The sequence below is a fragment of the Astatotilapia calliptera genome, chromosome 10 (genome assembly GCF_964374335.1).
Source record: "Astatotilapia calliptera chromosome 10, fAstCal68.1, whole genome shotgun sequence".
In the NCBI taxonomy this organism is placed as follows: Eukaryota; Metazoa; Chordata; class Actinopteri; order Cichliformes; family Cichlidae; genus Astatotilapia; species Astatotilapia calliptera.
Genome location: NC_137431.1, coordinates 23,554,722 through 23,582,072, shown reverse-complemented (window position 1 = coordinate 23,582,072; position 27,351 = coordinate 23,554,722). Strand labels below are relative to the sequence as shown.

At 39.1% G+C, this 27,351-nt stretch overlaps 1 protein-coding gene across 1 annotated transcript in view; it reads right to left on the bottom strand.

The window, feature by feature from the left end:
• Nucleotides 1–27,351, bottom strand: part of stk32a (serine/threonine kinase 32A) — a 63,290-nt gene that overhangs the window by 3,523 nt on the left and 32,416 nt on the right. The window contains exons 5-10 of the mRNA XM_026181893.2: nucleotides 21,999–22,036; nucleotides 15,466–15,555; nucleotides 12,595–12,698; nucleotides 10,220–10,336; nucleotides 9,029–9,154; nucleotides 7,540–7,668 (exon numbers count right to left, since the gene is read on the bottom strand). Coding sequence (XP_026037678.2) covers nucleotides 7,540–7,668; nucleotides 9,029–9,154; nucleotides 10,220–10,336; nucleotides 12,595–12,698; nucleotides 15,466–15,555; nucleotides 21,999–22,036 — 604 coding nt within the window. The remainder of the gene's footprint in view (nucleotides 1–7,539; nucleotides 7,669–9,028; nucleotides 9,155–10,219; nucleotides 10,337–12,594; nucleotides 12,699–15,465; nucleotides 15,556–21,998; nucleotides 22,037–27,351) is intronic.

The window sequence follows — 27,351 nt, the reverse complement described above, 5'->3', positions numbered from 1 at the left end:
CCTAAACTGTTTAATTTTTAGGGTGTCTTAAGGCCTCATCCTTAGTAAAAAGAATCATACTCAAAGTTGCACATGCATGTATGGGCATGTGGTGCTTCCCCCTCAAGCTCAGTTAGATTGGCCCTCTACACTTCGAAATGGCTTACTTCCTGCCAAAGCTGTCACTCACACAGCCTAGCAGAGAGGTTCTGTACAGGTGCTGTCACAGTAGGGGGGGAGCAACTGGCATCCGAAAGCCATCAACTAATTTAGGGCAGGAAGACAGACTGGAGAGTAGAGAGAGGAGAGGCAAAGCTGGAGGAAAGGAGGAGCAGAAAAAGTTGGGAGTGGATTTTGTGATTTTGCAAGCATGCCTGAGAGAGAGAAGGATAAAACAGCCCTATGATTAGTATACATCTTGACTGCAAGCGAGCCTCTGAGTTTTAGTGAAGGGACACTTTCAGTGCAGTATCAGAAAAGAAAAACGGCAGATTTGCATGAACCCAAAAGATACTGACACAACCACCCAGACAGAGACTGTCAGAACAGGGTGTGCTTTTGTGTGAGCGATACAGACAAAAAAAGGACAAAGAAACAAACAGGCAGACACTCAGAGTGGGGGGACGCAGTGTTACACATTATTTGTCAGGCATGAGTTATAGATCTGATACATAACAGACATGATGAGGCATGAAGAAAGATATTGTTTTCTTTCTAACAGTGTCATAATGATGCTTCACATCTAAGATCTAAAGGCATGACAGGACCCATGAAAAAAAGAAAGAAAAACCTTTGTCCAACATTGTCTGTACTGATATAACCCATGATAGGACATATAGTTTCCGTTCAAGTTGCAGAGGGAGCTTGAACAAAAAACGCACTGCTGTAAAGTCATGGAGCTCCTCCTTAGGGTACCGCCGGTCAGACTTGACTGAATACATTTTTTGTGAGCTTATTTTTTTTTTATGTCAAAATATATTTCCAGGGCCTGATTCACACTTTTGACTTTTGTGGTACCTCCTGGTCTTTTCCATGTGATCTCCTGTTGTAAAGCTGTGAAGAACATTTATTATTAATTTATTTATAAAATCCAAATTTGACTTAATACATCCACGTCACGCCAATCCACAGGGTGCTGATAATCAGTATTGACCTGTTCAAGAACAGTGACAGCAATAAGAAGTTAAACAACTATAGACATCTATGATGAACCCAGAAGGAACTGTTATGATTGGACAATTTGACATTTACACACTGTTGATCGTCATGTTTCGCTTTTTTCTTTAGCAGCTTCTAAGTATAGGACATCCTCCTCTTGTCTAGCCTTGTCTCTGTGCCACATGTTTTCTGTTTTGGGGCCTTTACTTTTTTTGATATATTAGATACCTTTTGTTTTACTTCATATGTTTCATATGTTTCATATGTTGTTTGTTTAATTTAAGACAAAAAAAATTTAAATGAATGAGAGGTAAAACTTGAGGGGGTAGGGACAAATAAGTAAATACTTCAGCCTACTCCTTTTCAAACAAATAATGGAATGATATTTTGTAATGATTGTGAAGGCACATGTTTGAAATGTTTGAAATAAAAATGAACTGAACTGAACTGAACACACTCTGAGCACTTTTAAGCATAGTTCTTATCATTTCTATGCAGACAACATTCAGCTATATATCTCTTTTAAGCCCCAAGACGTTTCTAAGCTACAGACTTTGCAGAGGTACTCAGACTCTACTAAAATTTGTAGGAACATTCCTTGCTTGTGCCCCTTACAGATTTGTACCTAAGCTCTCGTTTGCCTTTGCAGCATTAGCTACATCTTCTATCAGAAATGTTTCGGTAACTTTTGTTTCAGCTTCTATTTTGGATGCTCACAGCTTGAATCCTGTCCTAGATCTTGCTTTCATCACTTAAAAAATATTGACAAATTGAGTTCCAGTGTGTCAGGCTCTGCACTGGAAATTGTTATTCATGCATTTATTCAATCACGAGGGTTAGAACATCTAACCCTCGATTCAAAAATCGAGGGGTTAGATGTAAATTGATTCATTCCTCTGTAACTGTACAATATGGGCAGATGTATAAATTGATGGAGACAAGGAATGAGAAGGTCAGAAAGGAATCTGCCAGAAGAAGGCTCTGGCCTTGCTTTAACCGTTGACATTTCACTACTTCTTCTCTCCTCTTTGTCTCTTCCTTCCTTTCTTTATTTAATGCTTTTAAAAAGACAGTTCAGAAGCTAATTGCTCCAAATGGTAGATTAAACTTTCCATTTAATGAGACAAACCAACAGGGAGTGCTCTGTTGGATGAAAGCCTAACAGGAACATTTCTCAAGGTCCATTGCTAAGGCTGAGGCTGATGTTTGTTGTGACTGGTAATGAGCAATAGTATTAAAATATGTAGATTGCCTGACACATAAATGGCATATCGAATCACAGCCATTTGAGAAGATTGAGATGCTGTAATTTGGGAACTGTATGTGACATAATAGTGAAGTTAGTGGTGAATAATGAAATATGGATCGAAGGAATGCTTTAACCATAATTTAAACAGTAAAAATCTTCAGCTCAGATTCAACTGCTGAGTGTAGAAATATCTGCTGTACAAGTAGTACTTCTTAAATTGCATGTGTTTGACTTCTCCTGATGATATTCCCTCAGACCTAAACCAAAGCCAAGTTCTGACTCTGCATTTTTAATCAGTGGCACACACAGAGTTGCTTCCTCAGATGCACATGCAGCTCTCTCTCTATTCCAATGATCCATCAATTTATCTGACATCAGTGCTAATTAACTGGTTTTACACTACTTCTATGAAGCTTTTGTTTACTCAGAACAACCAGACATTCTATTTTTTAAGCTATAATTAAAAGAGAGAGGAAATATTTGAAAGAGATCATTGAAAAAAAATCTGTTCTTCACTTTTTCTTACTTAAAGAAAAAAACTTCATTCAACCACATATAGATTTTGTCACTGTACTATACTTTGTTTCTGTACCCAAAGAACAAAAATTGTTTTCTATCCTGTGAAAACCTTAATGTCAGCCTGAAGACAGCCTTTCCCATCTCTCTGTTTCTCTCCATGGGACTCCGTGATACTGAAACATGGCGCTGATTGCACCTTTTAGTGCCTTATTTCCAACTCACTGCCAATGCCCCACCCAAAAACTGCTGTTTATTTTGAAATTTGCATTGAAAATAATGGATGTACTTTTACTATATTTACAGTTTTAGCAGTAACTTTTTAATCAAGCATTCACTCTCTTTTTAGCCTTATTATTGGTCACTACCAACTACCTGCTATTTACATATTTGATGGCATTTTCATCAAGCTATATCTCATTTTCATTAACTGCTGTTTTGCTGTGTGTGGTAGGTTTTAGCCACTTTTTGAAAATGGATGTAAACAAAAATTATCAACGAGTGGTGAGACTGAACCAAAACCAAAAACATGGCGCAAATGACTTAAGTCGAAAATTCCTCTGAAAATGGTCGGATACAAGGACCGGACTGAAAATGAGTGAAAAAGCATCAATGTCCAAAGAAAAGAACTTTGAAAGAGCTTCAGAAAGCCTGGAGCACTGCTTCTCAAGACCAATTTAAAAAAAATTGGTCTATTCTTCCAAGGTTTGGTTCCTTGGAAGAATAGATTTGAACAAAATCATAAAATAAAGTAAAACAAGTGAGATTGGAATCAGACATACACAAACTCATAATGGTGTAAATGAATGTTTTAAGTCTGAAAGGGAGTAGGTAGAGATCTTAAACAAAAATCTACAAACTAAATGCCTACATTCTCATTAGCTACAGATACATGCACAGAACAATAATAAAGAACAATAGTAGTATCCAGATGAGCAGAATGAGAAGCCCATTTTCCATTAGTACCCAATTATTACTAATTAGGACTCAGTATGGTTAGCCACGGTTTTCAGAGTTTCCATTAGTTGATAGTATCTGGTACCAGGTACTAAAATGGTACCTGCGCCGCTGGGGTTCCAAGCGATCCGAGCAGGTACTAAAATGTGACGTCATCAGACTTCATGCCACCTATTGGCTGGTCAGTGGTGTCACTCGGTGAGTCACGAGAGCATGTCGTTCACGAAAATAAAAACTGCCAATTTTGAAACCCAGCAACAAGGGAAATTGATACCAAAAATCAAAGCCATGGTCCCTGAGTCTGACGAAAAGCCACAGACCAAGCATCAGGTCGACCGAGCAGCAGGACGAACGACCACACACATTAGGTGGTACTCGATCGTAATGGAAAATCAGTCGATCCGAGGTGCGTCATGGTGAGTCGATCCGAGTAGAAACTGATGGAAAAGGGGCTATAATAGTTTTGTTTTTATAGAGTTGTATGAATGTACAGTATACAGCAACAAACAGGTTTTAATTTCCTCTGTGCAGTTATCACACAGCTTTACTCCATTGACTATGATACTGTAGTATTTACTACAAGTTCTTACAGCCAGTTATTAAACATATAGCTTGTGTTTGTCTGCTTGTCTTATTAATGCTTCTTATTGCTCTTTGTTGTAATATGTAAACTGACACACAGACATATAAGGAAATGAGGGATGGCTTAGAACTTTTGCACAATACTGTAGGTGATAATTCTCTGCATGTTCATTTTAACGACTTATTCAACATTAACCCAGTAATCTTCATATAGTCATTTCTCAATATAAAGTTAATCATCATAACCACTGCAGTAAAAACTCTACAACAAGCAAAAATGTTGCACCCAATACAATCACTAGACTATTACGGTAAACGTCAACTTATTGTCACCAGATCAGGCAATTCAAACATACTAGAAACCTCCTGTGATTGCAATATGCTGAGAATCAGATAGAAGATGATTTCACCCATTTCATATTTTAAAACTTTCATGGCATTGTGAAAATAACGTCACCAATGTCACCTATAATAAAACCTAGCCTAGCAAACATAAAATTACAACTTGATGCACACATAGTAACAGCAGCCTGGAGAAACAATGAGAACATACTGAGTAGCAAAAACAGCTCCAGCCCTGAACACATTATACAAATTAATTCTATATGTCAAGTTTCCACTTTATCTCACGCATGCAATAAACTTGAATGGCACCTATGATTAGGCGAGGTGTGTGTGTGTGTGTGTCTGCAAGTTTCAGTGTGACAATTAATTTTGTTCTCACAGCAGTTCAATTTTCTGCTGTATATTATCAGTGGTTTAACGGAGCTAATTCCATGCTACATTATGAGAGCAATGAAAGGAAGAGGGAGGCAAAAAGATAAAAGTTCAACCAGAAAAATTGATGAGGAACGGGACACTTTCTGTACAAGAAAATGTTATAGTGACATATAGATATCTTTGTGCTGGGATACAGCGGAAAGGAGAGAAAAGCAAAGGTTGGAAAGGAGAAGAGGAGAGGAGGAACATAAAAAAAAAGAATACAGATGGCTTTAAGGTAATGAGTAAGAGGCTGGAACAGGCATTAGGGTAGTTTTCTTCATGCAATATTGATCTGCTGTGCTTCAGACCCTCTCTCTTACACACACATACACACATATATCAAACACTCACAATCTTTTTTTGTCTGTCTCTTATAAGCATCCATCACAAGTGGCCCCAGTAGCCCTGCGTAAATGGATATGGTAAAGCACTGCACAAACACAAACTGATATTTATAGCCAGTAAAGTGAGTATTCAACCTGACAGCTAGCACACACTGCAAAATATGATTCCAGAAAAGGATGTTTGGCCACATCATATTGAATAGGCTCCAAACATCAAAAACTGCATGCAAATAGAATCCCTGAATAGATATAAGATGGGAAAACTTGAAATGGGTCTACATGGGAAATAGCAGGAAGACCTGTGCTTTCTGTACACAACATTTATAAAAGAAAAAATCTGTTTGGTATTTGAAAAGCAATTTAAAAGGGAAGACAAATACCCCACTGTTCAGTGACATTATGGCACAAACGTCACAGTGGGCTAAAGTAATGCTTTCCAATCTTTCTCGTGTAATGTGCTCACATAAATGATCACTTCAATCATTCATTCCTTACTTACTATCTAATAAAGTAGGCAGAGTGGGATATTAGCTATTTGCCGATCTTTCTGTATCAGCATTTTTAGCAGCCAATAACTTAAAATAAATAAAGGAAAGGAAAGATGTGAGAAAGATGTGGTTGATTCTGCTCGGATCAATCAGCTGATCTGAGCAGAATCGTGCAGAGTTAACAACTAACTACACATAGAAATATCCATTTCTATGAAAGAGTTATTTATTCCATTGCACTCAGTTACCAAACAACAGTTTATCTATTGTTTTTAGCTAACAATTTTAATTTTACCTGGTTGTTGTAACAGCTAATACATAATCCATACTGTTGGCTAACACCTCAACTGCTAGCCATTCATTTTGGTAAACACATCCCAGATTTTTAATCCCCACATTTGGCTACTAATTTCAAGTACTTATCTATTATGTTTAATTTATTTATTTAATCACCCTATCATCTTATTTTTTCTACATATACGTCCACATCTGCTACTAATCCACACCATTTAGTTAGCTTCTTTACTTCCTTAAAATTGGCTCCAATATCAGTCCTTTAAAACTAAAATGCAGTTTCTGTTTTTACGGCTAATTGTTCCGTGTAACCCAAAGATACCTTTGTTGGGAGTCACTAGCGCTCTAACGTAGCCATCTTACATTTCATTTTGCCTAAATACTACTAGAATGACTCAAAAGTTGCTTCCGTTTAGCCTTCGCTTAGACAGAAGAAACATTTCTTTGAAAGTCTGCTATTATTATTTCTTTAGAACAGGTGACATACTCTCTGACAAAATGGATCAAGTGTTTAGAAATGTTGTTTGGCCACACAGTGAGCTATTACTGATATATACACTTAGACAAGCCTCCACAAGCAGCTGTCAGCTTTCATAAAACATGGTGCACTTTGAGCCAGCTCAGACTTCTTATTGCAAACTGGCAAAGAGTGTGCTCTAGAGTCTAGACCACACAGATTGCTTCACTTCTATTAAAAAAAAGAATTCCATAAATTGTTCCTCTGTGCCAAAGGGTCAGAGTCGAGGCAAACTTTGCAACTTTGGCATTGGCTGTATGCGTGCATGCAACAGGTTAGATCGTGGGCCTTTTTTTGAAGTGTGTGTGCCAACTGTAGGTGTGACGTATCTGATATTTTTCTGTTGTGTGGTAAAGTATAAACATATCCAACACACATTCCTGTACAATTTATATGCATCTTATTCTAGTTTGATCTTTCTGAGTTCATACTGTCGTCATGAAAAAATTGTGTGGGTATGTTCTCCCATATCTCACTTGACCTTTTACCTTCCAGTCTTTTTCTTCATTCCTCATTAATGAAAATAATGAGAGAAAAATATTCTAAACCAAAAACATTAAGTGAAATGTTAGTTTCCTAAGATAAACACAGTTGTAAAAAATGCATTATCGATCATCAATATCAAACATATGTTAACTACCCTAACATAACAGAATGTAAATATGATCTAAATGTATAAATTTATGGCCTTACCTGCGGAGAGCCATCAGAGCCATGCTCCTTGGTTTTTCTAGCAAGTCTTTTCTTCTTCTTGTGAAGTGGTTTGGACTCCAGGATCATTTCCTCTAGCTCAAATGTGGGGTCACAGTTTAGCCTTCGCCTCTACAGTGACATATTCATATAAAGAAAGACATATAATCAAAGGCATAGACGTGGCTATTTTGGTGTCAAAAAGCAAGACAAAAAACAAATGGCAATGCAGGTTTCCGTGTTGTATTAGAAACGTGATGAGGAAAATTTAGAATTTTGCATCAATAAATGTTTTGTACCACTAAATATCTGACAATGAAATGTTCAACAGCGCTTCAGAACACAGTAATATGTGATAAAAAAAACAAACTGAAGCAAGGTAAGACGCTGAGTGCTATAAAGTTAGGAAACAAAACATAAGGGCTGAGTTTTCCCTCAGTGTTCAAACATTAATAGTGTGGAAGGGATTAAAGACTGTGCATGTGCCTATAATTAAACAGAAAGACACTGTCAATTCCCCATCGATCCTCTGTGCCTTTCCTCTGCTGTGGTAGCCTGACCGCTGGGGATACCAGCTGCTCTGCTCTGCTATAGACTGAAACTAGATAAAGTCATTTAGTTAACTGTTTACTTCCAACAGTCATTAATCTCTATTTATTCCATTCTGGAGCAAAGCATTAACAGTTACTGTCACCTTTTAGGAGACTTTTAAAGTTATTTGATCATCACATTATTGTACAGGTTTTCTTTTCTTTCTAAAAGCTCTTCTGTGAGCCTGTCAAATTTACTTTGGACTTGCAGATTCTCATTTACACCCTTCAATCACCAGCTGTAACTTTTGTAACGCTTGGGAGAACCTGACATTACAGAAGATACTACATGAGCTTGTCAGCCAAGCAGCTTGACTCCCTGTCTAATGACATTATTAGCTTTATCCACTTTGCCACAATGACTCATTGACTATATAGCTGCTGGTAGATACACATTTTAGCTTCTTTAGCTGCTTTCAGTTGTGTCTAAGACTCTTTCTGTTGTTCTGCATCTGCACACTCTGCCTGGATATCTACAATAAGTAGTTGGGCCAACTTAAACAGCAGGGGGCAGTGTTTACAGACAGGGTACAAAAGATTAACTGAACAGTGGCTTCATCTTTATTTTTCACTACCCGCTTTAGGGTAAATATCTGAAATACTGGTATGGAAATAAGTATGGGAAAAATATGGCAGAAAAACCTTTGGTATTTATAATCTAATACGTTAAAAAACAAACTTGTGTCATGATACTCTAAATAAGCTTTAAGGTCATTTAAGACTTCTGTGGATGGATTATTTAAAGTGTGGTATATGTTTGTTTAGGTGCTCCTTACCTTGATTTACAGCAATGTTGTATTTGTGTCATTTAAATGTAATACAGCAGAAAAATAAACATTCAGATGTGAGCATTTTGCTGCGCACTACACTGCCACAGTGCTGAGTTTATGTCTGATACTCACATTTGGAATAAAACCTGGAGGGACCTGCTTGCTGAGCACAGCATCCCAGTTGACGTCTGACATGTAGTCCAGATCCTGTAGCTCTGCTAGACAGGAAATGCGTTTCTGGACATCTATGCACAGCAACTGAAAGCGACAAAAGGATTAAAGTAAGAACAACTGTCCACGGGGAGGCATGGCTGAAAAGTTAGGAGGAGAGTCTCACTGAGACATGAGCACATGTTTGCCTTTAAGGATGTGTCTGAGAATGAGGATACAGGGACAAAGGGGGTTGGAAGTACTGGAGAAGGGACATGCGGAGGGAGCTTGAGGAAGAGGGCGGAAACAAAAGGAGGAGGAAAAAAATGAAACTCATATAGAAAGCTAATGGTGATGGGATAACGCAGTGGTTTGTGAAGGATAAAAGATGAAGGACAAATTTGTGGGCCTGAAATTCTTCCCTGGCATTTTCACATTCTTTACATCTCTTTCATCTCTCTCTATACTCTCCTGCTCACTCCCTCATACACATATACACATGCAACTGGAATGCCAATGAGCTTCGAGGAGTCTGAGCACGAAGCAATGCAACAGTTTGACTGCAGTGGATCGCTGCCAAGATAAAAGCCAAATCCTACAACAGCCGTGCATCTTTTAAGCATTACAACAAGACGAAGACACGTTTGACAGCTGAATGACATACTGAATAACACGTAGACTATTCTAATTTTAGGCTGGTATTTAGTGTTTATTCACACATACTGAAGTATAAGCTTCCCTGTGTCTGTTTTTCTGTGTCTCTCTACATTTTCAGCTTTAGCATTTGTTCTGGAATAGTACCTTATTGATTTATGTATGCAAGTAACCGCTAACAGTTAACACTGTCATTCACCTACATCACTAATTTAAATGTTTGAATACTGATTCTACTCCATTATAATTCTAAAGTTGTGCTGCATTCAAGTGAGGCTGTAGCAATGAAAGTGACCTCCTAATTAAGATTCTGTAGCCTCAGTGTGCTGGTGTCAGATATGGATAATGGTCTTCCCAGAGGAGACAAAGATTTCCCACACTGGAGAAAAATTCAAAATAGCGTATGTCATACAAAATAGCAAAGACACCCACTGACAATAAGAGTACCAGGAAAAACAAAGGCATGAACAATATAATTTGTTTATGTTGCTGTTTATTATGCACTTGCTGCTTATTTACCTTTCTGAGAAGAGACTTCATCTCCAAAGACCAGGCTGCTGGGTAACTAGGATGGACCTTGTGAAATGTTTGCAGGATCTCATTGGCTGGTGTACTAGATTTCATCACATATGGCCTCTGAAATAAGGAAAGTAGAGAAAAAGACAGGTGAGGGGATATGGTGTTACTGACATGACAACCTGAGACTGTCACTGGGAAATCAATTGCTAAAGCTCCAGTCACAGAGGCCTCGAGACCAGCAACCACCGTCACGGGGGAAAAATGTGTATTGCCAAACTGATTGGCAAAAACCTCCTTGTGATTACTTTGGTCCCTAGCTGATTGCTGTGATCACCTGTACTTTTACAAACTGGAACCAGAGGCCATGTGCTTTCAAAGAAAAATCTGCATTTTTTTTATTAAATGCACTGGCTGCAGTGCTAAGGTTTGTGTGTCAGTCTTCAAAATTTACTACTGCTCAGCTACTAGTTAGCAAAAAATTGAGGCTGGAGAAATACAGGCTAAGTAACTGTGACCTATTTAGCACTCTCAGCATTCAACCAATGGTCAAACCCAGGGGGAAGTTAAGATTGAATTCAATTATTACAATATTATGAGTAATATATTATAATTAAGAAGTGGCAGGAGTTTAAGAGAGAGAATGGAAGTTGAAAAGATACCTGAAAGTACATAACAGGCAAATAATTTTGTCACATCCAACAGACCAGTTTTCAACACCCAGAAACTGACTTTTGCTTTATGGATGATGTTCGAGCGCGTCAGTCAAATGAAAAACGTGTTAAAACCCAGAGGAGACAGAGGGAAGAGGTGAAAATATATTGTCTTGGTAAAGGTGATGTGCAGAGAGAGGAATAAAAGAAAGTAGGGGAGATAACTAAAGGAACTACCCAAAGACTAGAGAAGTGAAGCTATGTCATTTCTAGGTATTAATAATCTGCTGAATAAGTGATGGTTGTAAAAGCAGAGGACACAGCTTTGTGGGATGATGAAGGCAGAAAGAATATGTCACTTTTTGAGGTCAGATAAAGGACAAAAAATTCAGAGAAGGTAATGGAAGGGTTAGAAAGAAGATATTACAGCCAAGTGAAGACGCAGCTCTAAGGTCAGAAAGAGGACAGAATGCTTTTTTTTATATAAAGGGGAGTGGAAAGTGATTGTTCTGGAAATATTGTGAGAACAGATTTTCCTCATGCAGAAATAATCTTACAGAAGACTCAAATATAAAGTATAAAATATAGATGCACTTATCACGGACACACTTCATATCGAGAAGAAGCGATAGAAGCACACAAGCTACAGTTGCCTGGTGGAGGCAACTGTAGCTTGCCTCCACCAGTGTATGAATGTGAGAGTGAATGAATAGTGGTATTGTAAAGCGCTTTGGGTGCCTTGAAAAGCGCTATATAAATCCAATCCATTATTATTATTATTATATGTTGCAGCTGGTATGAAGGAAGGAAGGCAGTTTATCCTTCCAAAGGGTGTTTTCCTATACCCCCTCCTGTTCCAGTGCTCCAGATAAGAGAACAGAGTGAGTTTCTACACTGTCAAGAAGCACCTGGACTGTCCTTGAAGCCTCTACAGAGACAAACTGATGACACCAAACAGAAGACGGTCAGGTCATAGTGTTCTAAAAAAGACTCCATCATACCTGACCCTTTCAGGCCTCCTGGGAATAGTGAGACCTTACTAAAAAGAGGTGTCAAGTCCCAAAAAATCCATAACATTGACGAGATCTAATAACTTTGAACAGTTAAAGATACATAGATGTGTGAGAAGAGAAAATTTCAGTAAAAGTTCATGACAGTTTCCCATAAGTTTCAAAGACTTAGAATCCTTGTCATTGCAGAGGGAGGTTACTGTAGTTTATGTAATTCTCCTAAAATATGAGAAGAAATTATGCAGCTGCAGTTGGATTTGAGTCCGCAACAAACACACTGCTCTAATAATACTCAGCCTAATGGAGTAGGAGGACCGAGGAAAAAGATCATGTCCTGTGTTTGCTTCCATGACATCAGAACTAAACTCTCCAGGTGGGAAGTGCACAAGATAAATAAATATCATTTTGAAAATCAATTCCAATTATATGGCTCTCTGAATAACTCCGATTCGATTTTCTCACTCTTCTGCAGCGATTGGTCTCGCACCACGACTAAACGATTAAACATCTATCCCAGTAAGGTCAGCTTAAACATAAGATTCAATTATAACTTCATCTTCCTTTTGTTTTGTAGAGGCTGTCTAAACTCCTACTAACAGGATTTTTCTAGCACTCAGCGTCCTATGCATTATTGAATGCAGCTAAGTGTGTCAGACCGCACAGAAGTAATCTGTGATGTAGACATTGTGGTGTACTCCGTATGTGTCTAAATTACCTGTCCTCTTAGTAGCTCATAGGCCGTAATCCCCAGTGACCACCAGTCAACAGAGAAGGAGTAGCCGGGGTGGGACCCCTCAAAGGACTGAAAGAGCTCAGGCGCTGATGGACAAAAAAATATTGTACAACATAAATAATGCATTATAACACTTTATGACATCTTGTGTTATTAATGTTTTTTCATTCCCTTCTCTCGGGCTGTTTGGATGGGTTTATTTTAACTGTAGGATTCCTCCAGACATGAAATAGGGGGAGGCCAGGGATATTGTAGCATTTTTTTTCATCTGTACTTGAATTGTTTGATAAATAAACTTAGCACAAAAAAGATTTGGTTGATCATTTTCATTGCTGTGACAATGCTTATTGGCAATAAATCTTCTACCATTGGAAAGCCTGTTTATTTCCCCTTTTTTAGGGGTGGGGAACTCCAAGCCTCAAGGGCCGGTGTCCTGCAGGTTTTAGATATTACCCTGGGTCAATACAGCTGAATCAAATGATTAGCTCATTACCAGGCCTCTGGAGAACTTCAAGACATGTTGAGGAGGTCATTTAGCCATTTAAATCAGCTGCGTTAGATCAAGGAAATGTCTAAAACCTGCAGGACACTGGCCCTTGAGGCCTGGAATTGCCCACCCCTGCCTTAAATAATGCATTTTGTGGGTTGACCAGCAGAGTTACCACCATGAAAACCTTTTGTCCCAAATCGTTTCTGCCAATGTCAAACAGCCTATTCTGCTATGGGCTCTTGTTTTGAGCTTCTCGTTCCCCAGCTGTTTGAGGTGTCGGATCAGTGCCTGATTCACGTGATGAGTCGAGACTCTGACGTTGGATCGTAGGGTCAATGTGTTTGGAAGACACAGAGCACCTTTTGTTCCAAGACTATTCATTTTAATGCAAGAAGTCAGAGTGCTACAACAGCCTACTTGGTGGGTAAAATGGTAACAATAAAAAACAAGTCATTTTAACCTACTCAAACAGAAGTGACTTTGAAAGTAATCAGTTTATTGTAGTAGCATCTAATAATTAAGAAAATGTAATGTAAATCTTTTTTAGCCTATATACTTAAGAACATATATACTGGGAAAGGTATTTCACTCTTGCTAGGCTAACAATTCTTTGCATGGTAGCACTTTTGTACTCGATCTCAAACAGTGGTCAAGTGAGGTAACGTAAGTGTCATCATCTTAACTGTTATCATTTTGTTGTACCTGTATCTTTTTCAACACTTCCTTTTTTCTTTCTTTCTTTCTTTACTTTTTCTTTAATAATAATAATGAGTTCAGTAAATTATATACTTGGATGTATTTATTTGTTACTTTTTTTTTTTTTACACAATTACCAATCTTTAGGTCAATATTCTCTTGCAGATAAAATAATGATTCCTGGTCTTTTTTCTCAGAGGGTTCAGGTTAGGTAACTTAATTAAAGACTAATTTAAAACAGGCGTAGCATCTGTATCAACATACCCACAGGCGTAACATCTGTACATGTCATTTAAGTTGTCTAGTACACGGTGCCTTGGTTGCTTGTGCACAAAAGAGATTAAGTCATTTTCTGTTGAGTATTTTTTTTAGGGTTCAGTGATGGAAAGCATCAATTTCATTCTTTTTCCCAGGGGTAAAATAAATATTTTGACATGCTCTTTGAACTATATTATATCAGATTATCTCTGTAATGAATAACAGATTAAGAAAAACATCCAATTAAACAAATAAAACTGCTTTTTTTATTCTTCTGTGGAAGCGAATTATCTAGTCAACTGTGATTTTAAATAGTCAGTAGAAAAGCCTTCTGTGGCTAATCTCTTACCGTTTCGTCTGCGGATCTTTATCTATATTACACGCAGGACTGTGAGGAACTATACTCAGAAACATGCAGGCTCTCACACAAATCCCCCACCTCTCCTTTAGGTTTGCTCTGCCTTCTTGCTGAAATGGAAAAAGTGTAGCTTATCTACTAAAGGTTCTTAGAGAAGGGGAGGAAGGGTTCTTTTTTTCCCCAGAGCAGCCATGAATTATCTATTATACTGTAGAGAATTCACCTGGAGTCTGGTCGCACATTGTTCCAAGGTCATTTTCTAACCTGAATGCACAATTTTTAAGGGAAAAAGAAAACAAAAAAGCTCACAATTCACATGTCCCCTTTAAGCATGCACGCAAACACATCCAAATGCATGGTCATCATTCATACTGGCCTCAAATCCTATTCAACCTATCTGATCTCTTTGGAGCTGAATCCACATAAGTCTTATTTAAGACTCACGATAAGGACAAAACTGAAGATGTGCTGGAAACAAGTGAAAGCAAGTCCTTTATTTAATTTTATTATATGATTCTTACAGTATGCAATAAAGACTCAATAATGCACTACATATATATTTACATATATATTAACTACAAATATTTTTGGGGTTTTTTTTGGTCCCATCAAAAAATACAAATGTAGCTTTAACATCCAAAGTTCACCTTAAAATAAAGTTTTATTTATTGGATGTAGTTTTTATTAATAATTTATTAAAGTGACAGATGTAAATTCACTCAGTCAAGCTCTGTGAACTATCCATCTTTCATCTCTTTTTCATGTGTATTTAAATATTTTATGAAAGTATAATTTAAATATTTTTGAAACTAAAGAGTTTTTGTTCTTTTTAAAACTACCGCCTCAATCTCAGAGCCGACCCTGCAACAGCATTTGCACAATTCTTTTTCTAACTGAAAATTGAAGCAGCCTTTGGAACATCCAGCGGTGGAAGTCCACTTCACCGAAAGCTGAGGAAGATTTATTGTGTTGATTTCTTAAGATTAAAGGGCAGAGTTTCAAACCGTTTCAATTCCAGTAGCCTTTTCTTGTCAAAATGTCATTTTCTTACCCATGTATGGTTTGGTTCCAGCAATGGATGTTGCTTTGAGGTCGTCTTTTACAATGGCTGCGATGTTGAAGTCTGTTAGATGGACGTGCCCTAAAGAACAGAGAGATTTTGTTACCTCAAATGTCTCATTCTTGACAACTGACCTGTGTCATATTGCATTGCAATATAACACATACTGCAGGGTTTGCCATGCACACAGATACTGATATAGTGTGTTATAAAACCAAGAAGTTTAACATGTATTTTTCTATTAATTCCCATTTCTTTTGCTGCTTTTTTGCAGTCTGAAGTATTTTCAGGTACTGGTGTGTGACTTTTCTAAAGCACATGGACGAATATTTGGTTTTCTGTTATTATCAAAGGAGCTCTGTTAATGAAGTTGGATCACTGTGACAGCTGTGTAGCAGAGCTTAAACAGCAGTTGACACTCAAATGATGCTTGAGTACGAGTAAGGCTTTATTGTTTTTCTTTGTGTTTCCGCCTATTTTCCTGTGAGTATCATGGTGGTTAGCACCGTCACCTCCCAGAAAGAAGGTTCCTGATTTGAAGCTTGAGGACGGATGTGGCCGTTCTGTATGTCTGCATGTTTGTAAGTCTGCATGTTAGGGCAAGTGGTGTCCCTAATTTGGCTGTGGGTATGAATGTGAGTATTTGTGGTTGTATGTGTCTCTCTGTTAAACCTGTGGTGGACAGGCAAACTGTCCATGGTATACCACACCTCTCACCCTAGCACAGCTTGGAAAAGTCCAAGACCCCTGTATACCTAAAATAGATCAGCAGTTAGAAATTATCTCTCTATGTTTTCATCTGTTTTTGCTTTACAGGAGACAGATTTAGACAGGAAATTTAGACCGCAGGAGTGAGAAGAAAAAGACAGCTGTCCTCAAAATGCTGCATATTATAAGTGATGAAATGTGGAGAATGAATTCAGCTCAGTCTCATAGCCTGAGGAAAGAATTAGCAGAAACTTCTCGATCAACAGGGACGATGGTGGCAGCAGGGTGAACAGGCTGTGGATGACATTGTTTTGGCACTATGCAGACACCTCACTGATATTACTGTGTTAATAGCATTAATCAAAAGATGCAGAGCCTTCTAGCTTTGAGCTATGCACGAGTTTGGGGATTTAGATCCTTCTCCTGCAGAAGTTTACAATAACTTGGCGAAGGACTTTCGCTTTCTACGTTTCCTGTCTTAACTACAGTCTTTTCTGAGCTTTGTTTACAACAATGGAGAAGTGCGATGACAATGACAAGTTCTCTGTGATATAGAAAAACCCAGGAACCTCAAAGAGCTCAGCTTACCCCACTTCACATACACTACATTGCCAAGTATTCACTCGTCTGCCATCACATGCATTTGAACTTGATTGACATCTTGTTCTCAATCCATAGGGTTTAATATCAGTCATAAACTGATGATGGTGAGAAGGCCTGGCCTGCAGTCTCCACTCTGATTCATCCCAAAGGCGTTCTATCAGACTGAGATGAGGACTCTGTGCAGTCTAGTCATGTTCTCCCACACCAAACTTGCTTATCCATGTTTTTATGAACCTTGCTTTGTGCACTGGTGCACAGCCATGTTGGAACAGGAAGGGACCATCCCCAAACTGGGGTGAGCCCAACTCCTAAAAAACAACCCTACACCATAATCACCCCTCCACCAAACTTTACACTTGGCACCCTGCAGTCAAACAATTACCATTCCCCTGGCAGTTGCCAAACCCAGACTCGTCCATTAGGCTTCCAGAAGGAAAAGCATGATTTGTCACTCCAGAAAACACGTCTCCACTGCTTACACTTACACTGCTGCGTTAGACTTTTTTGCATTGCGCTTGATGTTGTAAGGCTTGGATGCAGGTGCTCAGACATGGAAACCAATTCCATGATGAGTGAGTGAGTTAATTTGAAAGCTGTACGAAGTTCGGAGGTCTTTAGTGATTGACTCTGCAGAAAGCTGGTGACCTGTGTGTCCCTCAGCATCTGCTGACTTTCTCCATGATTTTATGTGGCCTAACACTTCGTGGCTGAGTTGCTGTTGCTCTCACTCCCTTTGCTATAATACCGCTAACCGCTGACTGTGGAATATTTAGCAGCAAGGAAATTTCACGACTGGACTTGTTGCACAGGTGGCATCATGTCACGGTACCATGCTACAATTCACTGAGCTCCTGAGAGCGACCCATTCTTTCACAAATATTTGTAGAAGCCGTCTGCATGCCTCAGTAGTTGATCTTATACACCCGTGGCCATGAAAGTGGTTGGAACTGCTGAATTTAATGATTGGGATGAATAAGTGAATACACTTGGCAATGTAGTATACATTGATTTAACAGTGGAGTGTGTATTTGTATTTGTATGAGTACCTTTTTTTTCTCAAATCACCTATCAACTCCCTATTGTTGATCTTGTTAAGCGGCAGGATTTTAATGAATTGCTTTGAATACCTCATAAGAGGTGCGTCACAACAGTTGGGCATCCATGGAATACTTGCCAGTTACAGTGGATGGATTTAATAAAGTAGCGGCTCTTGACTCGTGGGGTGCATTATGAGTTCAGCTTAAGTGGATCCCTGGGTGATTCTTTTTATTTTAAAGTACCATTCCCACTGTCCCTGCTTGTGAGTGTTTAAGTGGCCACTGAACAATGGTTCAGCAGGAGGCCTGGTGGCTTAGTTATCTAATGTGTTTTATGGGATTACCACGACAACTGTCAAGCTTTGCTTAGGCCATATCCTGCTGCTGCATAGCTCTTCTATTTTTAGTATGGCTTTCATTACCAATACCTCACAACATGCACCCAAATCAATTTCTTGGATCCATTTTTGTAGCCACAGTTATATGTATTAACACTTACTGCAGGGCCATACAGCATAAAGTCTGAATTTTTCCCAAAAAGTGACATCATCCAGCAAATTGTGCACTACATGTGAGATGTAAGCAACCAGAGATTTCTTCATTAATACACTTTTAACCAATGACTCTTTTCAGTTGCAATGCCCATCTGAGGACTGAAAGAAAACTACCCCTACAGTTTATTCTTAAGTGTTATTTAAACAGCATAACACAGTGCATCTCTCTTTTTTCCTAATAAAACTAGAGCCTCAACTAAATCAGCACTGGTGCCTCGTTTCAGTCTTTTTTATATTAATATTATTACACTGAAAGCATTTGAGCCAAAAAGGATTTTGTTCTGCATCAGAAATATTTGGAATTAATGTGTTAATATTCATAATCTTTTTGATCTGTGAGCTGTTGTTGAGGTAATGCCAAAACAAAGACCATGGATTGAAGTCTGCTGAAATAAGCTTTTCTCAGTCAGTATCTCGCTAGTGTAATAATCTTTGTTTGTGACATTGGTGTCGGGTTGTCTCACCGCAGTGTGTGTAAACTCTGCAATCAGGTGCCACCTTTTCCACCTTTCAAATCCCCGTGTGCCGAAACGCTGTTGTGCAATCTGATTTATGCCACATAATACCACAATGAACAAGAAGCACTTGAGCTGTCAAATCATAATGGTGAAATAATGAAAAAATAAAGCATATCTAATTGTTTTAATGAAGACATGCTTTGCCTTCACTCAACACATGTAGAGACTGTTAAAGTAACCTCAAGCATACTAATCATTAATGTTCCTCATTAAGGTAAAAGCCAGTATTCCAGAACACCAATTTCAATTTCAAGTGATAGTTTTTCATGCTGTGAAAATTGCTAGTTGACACACACATGGAAGTCATTACTATTTTAGCTTGCAGGTGTGTGTTAGCTTGAAAGCTCCCTGCTTTCTCTAAAACAGAACGATCGCATGCTACCTTTTATGAGTCAGATGTGAGCTGACGTGCCATACGTATGCAGATGCAATTATCAGTGTTTGTTAGGTTGTGGAGAAGAGACCCGTGGTTTCAATCACAATATTCTTTTAATGTGCTGTGTGTTCGTTTTCGTAGGAAAGGTGCATATAATCTCACAGAGGATAAAATAGACCTGGCCCTCCTGGAGCTTCACTCAGCATCCTAAGCGCTATGCTGTTTAACAAAGCAACGTCACATGTGCACGAGTAAATTGTTTTTCTCTATATGAAGCAGCTCCCAGAGGGATACAGGAGCACAGGTCAATTCCAGCTTTCAAAATGCAGAAGCAAACAGCTTGCTACCCCCCTCTGACACCTCATGCTGTTTTAGACTTCAGTGAAGAGGTAAACTAAAGGTCTATGCAGGGAAAAAAAACAAGAGTGTGGGCAGAATGCATGACGAGGAGAGAAGTGCTTAGTGAGTTTTAAAGGACACACACACATACAGGCAGGAACCACAAGTGAACGTCTGTTGTCCTGTGGAAATTAGGCAGGAGCTGTCAATGCTGCCTCCCCCCCCTCCCTCAAATGCTCTTTCTCTCTGCTTTTCGCTTTTATCTCTGTTCTTTCCTTATGCATCTCTGTCTGTCTGTTGCATTTTTTCTCCTTTGATAAATCTTTTCAGAAATGTGTGTTCATCACTTTCCTCCTTTGTGTCGTATCCTCGCCTCACGCTCTTTCTCTGTCTGTCTTTCTTTGTCTGCCTGTTGTGACAGCAGGGCTGCCATCCCACATATCCCTTTGGCTCTCTTGAGCAGCTGCCCCATGCCCTCTGATATCTAAGGAGTTTAGGGGTGTGTGTCTGTGCATGTGTGCACTACACTGCAGTATATGACCAAAACGGACACTTTGATGTGAGGCGGCTTTTTAAAACAAAGGAAATAATTCTCCAGTCTAGTTAGTGAATTAGTTATGCACTGATTTAAATATCAGCAGTGCACTGCTAGACAGCCTTTGCTATAATAACCAACAAAAACACCTTAAAAGTCGTGTCCCTGTTAAGTTAGATTTAAAACCTACTGCAGAGCAATTGATGCATTTGCATCAATTGTAACACGGTGAAACAGAGAAAACAGGAATATGACAAACAAACTAGCATGACCTTAAAAGACAAGTGCAAATAAATATGATATAATAATAAAAATATAATTAATGCATAAATAAGATCGTTTTTTGTTAATAATGCCATGTTTTTACTTGTGTATGAGTGGTACCTGTAGCCCGTTCAGGTTGCACAGATAGTCCAAATCTTTCAAAATTGCACACCCATCACATTCTTCACAAGAAGGTTTGTTGTGTCTCTAAGGACAGTTTAAAAAGTGGTGAAGATACAAAGATGGGTGCTTTCAAACATAGAGAGCTGGACAGGGCCACAAAAGGCCATCGTGTGATCGTGGCTCGAGAGTTGGCAGTTTGTCTTGTAATTGGAAGGTTGCCGGTTCGAGTCTTGGCTCCGACAGTCTCGGTCATTGTGTTCTTGGGCAAGACACTTCACCCGTTGCCTGCTGGTGGTAGTCAGAGGGCCCGGTGGCGCCAATGTCCGGCAGCCTCGCCTCCGTCAGTGTGCCCCAGGGCGGCTGTGGTAGCTTGCCATCACCTGTGTGTGAATGGGTTGATGACTGAATGTGTAAAGTGCTTTGGGGTCCTTAGGGACTAGTAAAGCGCTATACAAATACAGGCCATTTACCATCAACCCAGCAGCAGGATCAGAATCTGCTTTTTTGTACGAGGAACAGGAGGAGCACTACCAGAGCCCAACAAACTGGCCTCCAGCAGGTTAATTATCTGACCAAGATGAAAAAATCCACTAAGGTGGCACCAGAGCCCGATATCCTTTAGTAGGACCTGTTCTCACAATCCACAACTATGCAACCCATTTGTCAAGAATATACCTCACAAAAACATCCACCTGGACGATGCTGCATTTGAAATGTTGTCTCCGGACTCTTTCGCAGCTATCTACTTATGCTTCTAGATTAAATCCCTGAACTTTAAGCGACTGTGTGTCATAGTGTCATGACTGAGTCTTCCCTCGTATAACAACATTTGGAATTCAAGCCTATTTTTGCCGTGCTTACATAAGAACAATTCCCATTCTTTTCTTCACAGTGAAGAATACAGAATAATAAAACATCGTCTACTTACTGAATCGAGAGCTGACACTAAAACCCGTTATGAAACTCTATCGATAATTCCATCCTTCTGACACACACACAAGAATTCTAAGTTTCTCTTTTCGCACATGGAGAAGACATGATGAATATAACCTTGTTTTCCACTCCCCGTTACATCGCTCCATTTTATTTCATCCCATGGTTCAGAGAGAAAGAAAAAAAGCTTCGCTTAAATGTCACACAGCTTCAGCCAACTCAAACTGACAGTTTGGACAAAACATAAGATTTCACTTGTGCAGGCCTTCTCTGGTAAGAGGCATTTTCCCGCTTTGTGCTGCTTTGTGTTGCAAGACCTATCTAGTCAGTAAATGTGAAAGCTGTCTCTGTGCATTGCAGCTACTTTGATCTGTGCAATTGTGCAACCCAGAGGTTAGAAGTTGGGTGAAATTCTTAGTTAGATGCAGTTGAAGTGTTGAATTTTTAACGGTGAGTCTTTTTGATGGAAATTTCATTCACTGACACTGAAATTAATTAATTAATAAAAAAATATAAAGAAACAGGGCATCTTACCATGTTCATCTAGTAGTATGTTGTCAGGTTTGATGTCTCTGAAAAGGGACACAGAGAATACAGTAAAATTAATCTTTGGATATCACAAATCGGAATCAGATTTGTGTTTGTAAATCACAAAGTGATTGTGCAGATATGCAGCACAATTTGTAGAAGAAGCATGATTGGGATTTGCAAACCCCAAAATAAACAAAATGATTTAAAAAAAAACAGTGTTTCTTAAATAAACAGTGGATCAAAGTACTGATTACTTGTTGAACAGACACCTTAGAAAATGACTATGATGCTCGAGATCCAATCAGGAGAATGAAAGCTTACGAGTTTCAAATGCATCAAAATCACAATTATAAGAACGCTTTGACATTCACATTAAACATTTTATCCAACTAAGGCTATAACTTTGAAGCTGTTGTCATTTTAGTGCAATCAGGGGAATTGTGTGATAACGTCTTCTTTAAAGTAGTAATCTGTGAAATCTGAAACGTTGGTGTGTTGCGTCATCCACTGTGATAAGCGCACAAGGCTCTGGTGTGCATAGCAATTCCCGCAGTTCACCTGTGAATAAAACAGCGTGGGTGGTACTCTGATGTCTTATTTGCTGCTGGTGACGTTTGAGTTTCTGTAGGTGGCACTGTCATCTCTGCCAAGGAGCTGAGATTACTCATATTAATTACTTAATTCTTCTCTTCTTTATCCTAAAAAGGCCTTATATCTGCTTAAAAAAGGAGGTGAATGTACAGCTGACTGGCATGCAGTTCTTTTGAATCATTTCACTTAAGCAAAAAACAATATTTAATAAGGAAACTTTAAAATGGTGATCTCTTACATTCGCTGTGTGATGAACACAAATGAATCTTAACCATTTATGAGAGAACGGGGCGTCAGGTTAAACTGTGGGAGCAGAAACCTGAAACCTGAGAAGAGTGGCAGGTGTGGGCCGAGACCCTTTCAAAAGTCACAGCTTCTCCGCACCATGTCCTTGTTTTTCTCCTATTTTCTACCACGTTTTTTTTTTTTTTTTTTGAGGGGGGGGGGGGGGGGCGACATTTTTACATGTTTTTTAACCCAACGTGCACTTACTAGGCACTTTATAGCTGATTAGTACTGGACTATGGAGTTGCTGCAAATTTGCCATCCATGAGGCAAACCTCCCATCCAAGATGGCATACTGAACTGAGATCTGATCACGAGACTCCTCACCGTTTTTCCAATCACCTATTGTCCAATTCTGGTGATCCTATGTGAACTGTGGCCTCAGAATTATTTTCTTAGTTGACAGGAGTGATGCTCAGTGTGCTCTTGTCCAACTGCTACAAGGTTTGACCTGTGTGCTCACAGATTCTTCATACCTTGGTTTAACAAGTGGCTATTTGAGCCTGCCTGTTAGCTTGAAGCAGTCTAGCCAATCTCCTCTGACTTCTGGAATCAACAAGGCATTTTCAGTCAGAGAACTGTGGCTCGCTGGATATTTTTCTCTTTTTCAGATATTCTCTGTACACACTATAGAAGGTTGTGTGGGAAAACACCAACCTGTCTAATACAAACAAACATGCCGTGTTCAAAGTCACTTAAATCACCTTTCTTCCCGATTCTGAAGCCCGCTTTGAACCTCAGCAGGTCGTCTTAAACATTTCTATATGCCCAGATAAACTTAATTGCTGCCAAGCGATGAGACATTTGTGTTAATAAGCAGCTTAACAAGTGTAATCAACAGTGGCTGGTGGATGTTTATCATCAAGAAGCACCACAGTAACACCTCACTGTCCTGCTGAAGCAATGTATGTTTGTGGAATTAGATCTAAATTGTAATTTAAATATAAATAGCCCTATTCTACTCTTATGAGGTATTCAAAGCATTTAAAAGATTATTTAATGAGCAAAAAATAAAATAAAGCACATAAAAAGAAAGAAAGAATCTGCTTCCAGTGAAAGTTTCAATTTCGTTACATTTTATTTATCTTATTATTTTATTTTTTAACTGGAAAAAAATATTCATTTATCACACAGATTATTTTTGCTAGGAGATTTTGTTCCTATTTTTAGTTTTATGTTTTTAATATAGTGTGTTCTTTTCTCCTCTTCATTGAAAACAAGAGGACTCAGTACCGGTAACGTGTACTAAAAAAAAAAGAATCCATAGAACTACAGGAAGTTAACTGTCAGGGTGAAAATTAATTTGAACAGAGAAACACTGACTGCTGATTCCCAAACTGTTATAGTGACAAAAGCATCTGCAACAATACCAAGATCCCTGATGACAATCAGCAACTTCAAAGAACAGTTCAGTGTCCAATGATTTCCCTCCTGGCCATTTTTAAAGTTCAAAGCATCGTTACTCTCCAGTTTTCCTTGTTTTCATTTATCTGTATTTGACACCGTCATCTGTCTTTTCCATACCATGACTCTGTCTGCTCCACTGGGACTACTCCTAATATCCTATGTGCTTACACACTTCTTTGCATTTCACCTTTTCACCTTGGTGCCTTCTAGCAAACACACTGAAACCTAAAACTCTTCAGGCACACACAAAAGCACAAACTTAAAAGTGGCGCACAGTGTCATATTCTGCTAATTACCATCCTCCCTGTGTGAGACTGATGTGCCGGTGTGGCTGCAGACTGGATTCAAAGACTGGAAGGGTACATTGTGTTCTCAACTTCACTCTGTTCTCTTGTCTCTGGAACATATCACCACTGCTCTAAAATGCTTTGAACTGGAGCAATGATATTCAATATTCAGAGCCCTCCTCAAATGTTCCACTGTTGCTTGATGATCTAGCAGCATTCGTTCTGACATCAACTTTACTGAATGAAGACATCTAAGAGGAGCATATTGTGTTTGCATTAAATCGGATCATGATAACACAATCAATTGACCTGAGTGTTTTTCATGTAAAAATGTGATCTGTAATCAGGCTATGGGTTTATTTCATAATGTGAGACAGAAACAGTATAGTAGTAGTCCATGCTAAATGAAGTTTTATCAGTGTTTGAATAATACCTTACACATATTGGGTTGCGCATCCTCACTTTTAGTGGGTGTCTCATAGGGATGGGTATTGATAAGATTTTCACGATTCCGATTCCATTTTCGATTCTGTTTAACGATTCGATTCTTTATCTATTCTCTTATCGATTCTTTTTAAAAAAGGAGAACACTAAGGTCGATTAGCTTAGAACTTTGTTTTATATCTTCTCTTTGAACAAGATAGAAATTTAGGAGTAACATGGCCTTACAAACCCAACAGTGAGATCTTAAGAGATCCACAGCCTACAGCTCTTCAATGGGGTGTCACCGGGTCCCCAGGAAAAAAAATTGTAAATGTAAAATAATAAAATAAATATTCTTCTGTAGCAATAACAAAGCATAACATAAATTATTCTGTAGCAATTACACAAGAATATCCAGTAATGTCCCTGCCTACAATTAAACACATTCACTTACCTAAAATTGGGGGCATCTGCTGTGGCAAATGGTTCAAGCCTTTTACCACAAACTTAGTCACTGCTCGGTGACATTCGTCTATCCTGGCCTGAAAGGAGACGCTACCGGTAGACTGCAGCGAGAACTGCCAGCATCTGAGCCAGACTGGCAGGTTTTGTAATAAGGCAGATCGCGCTAACATAATATGCACTGTTAGTTGATTATTTACCTGCCGCATTAACGGGAGAGGACGTGCAAACGTTACCGCTGCTGCTGCGTTGAGATTCACGAGTCCGGAGCGGAATTAAAAACATGACATTCATTTAAGGTCATCACGTGTTTTGTGAACAAATGCTTTTGCATATTCGTAGTGTTTCCTCCCTTAAATTAAGTATCTACTATGCAAGTATTGCAACTTGCCCTGTTGTCATCCGTTCTCGTAAACTTTTGAGCGTTTGAGCCGCTTACGCGCCGTGTTTCCTGCCAGGTAAATGACGCTCCGCAACGTGGTGACGTCATTCGGGGCAACTGGAATCGATAAGGGAATCGTTTGCAAAAATGGCAAACAATTCCAAGGAATTGAAACAGTGGGAATCGGTTCTCAACAAGAACCGGTTTTCGATACCCATCCCTAGTGTCTCATCTAATTATGTATTTTGCATATAGGAGCACAGCAGGACTTAGCATATCAAAGGCCACACTGACCTGGGCTCTCTGTGTGGCTTTGTGTGCATTTGTGTCTGTGTGTGTTGAACACTCTTGGAGACAAGGAGAACCTGTAGCATTAGACTTGGCTCTCTGGCAGATCGAGTGGCACAGGCCCAGGCGGGGGTAAGAAAGGTCGACCGTGTAACCCTTAATTAGCTGACATTTGCCTCAAAGGCTGGCACTGAGGGGGAGAGGAGGGGCATGTGTCGCCGCTAAAAAAGCACACTGCAAGTGAGAACAAGGGAGCATCTTTTACTGCTAAAGTCCAAGCTGTCATTGTGATGCCACAGGAAGCAGCAGGGGCCGACACACCTGGCTTAAGAGATAAAGCAAAGCGGCAAGTCTCATTAGGAGTTGGTGCATGGTAAAAGCCGAGCTGCTGAGATAGAGGTGATGACCATGATGACCACGAATGACTTTGTCTTTTGGCAGTCGACATAAATGAGCAAGCAAACAGCAAGTTTTGACTTGAAAATATTCCCATTGTATTTTCAAAAACTCACATGATCCATAGAATCCACCCATCCATCCAGCTACAGTTGCAATTACAGGGATTTCTGCTGATTACTTAAAACTCTTCAACTCACCTTCAAGTCACAGTTTTAGACAAGCTAAAGGGAACTAAGCTAATAACATAACATATTCTTGTTTAAAATATAACAAAAGAATGAATTGTCCCACACACTGGTTGGGCTGAACCCTTTATAAAAGTGCTTTTGCAAAAGAAGTGCCAATATTTTTATAAACCTAGGGATTAAAAAACCCATTGACCAATTCTAATTTGCATTCAGTTGAAAGACCCATGAATTAAATGCTAGTTTTCTTTCACAGCAGCTGACATAAATTCAATCACACATAATCAAAAGGAGGTCAGACGGCTCTGCACTAATGTTGTCTAGGGGAAAAAGCAGTGTTAGTATTCACAGTTTTTTTTTTCCTTGACTCAGCACTAAATCAGAGAATGTTTACTCTGCCGTTTACCTTGTTTTTATGACCACATAATCACAGTTGGAGTAGTGGAAGCCCATTGAGTATTCTTGGGATTTTGAAAAATAATTCCCATTATTTTGTTTCCAGTGATCTGGATGTGAGGTATCTGGTCACTATGGCCTAAAATCCAATTTCATTGCAGAGGACATGAGACATCTCACCCGGTCATTTCAGCTAGCTGTTTGTCAGGTGTGCATTAGCCAGGATAACTGCAATGCAGCACCTATTAGTG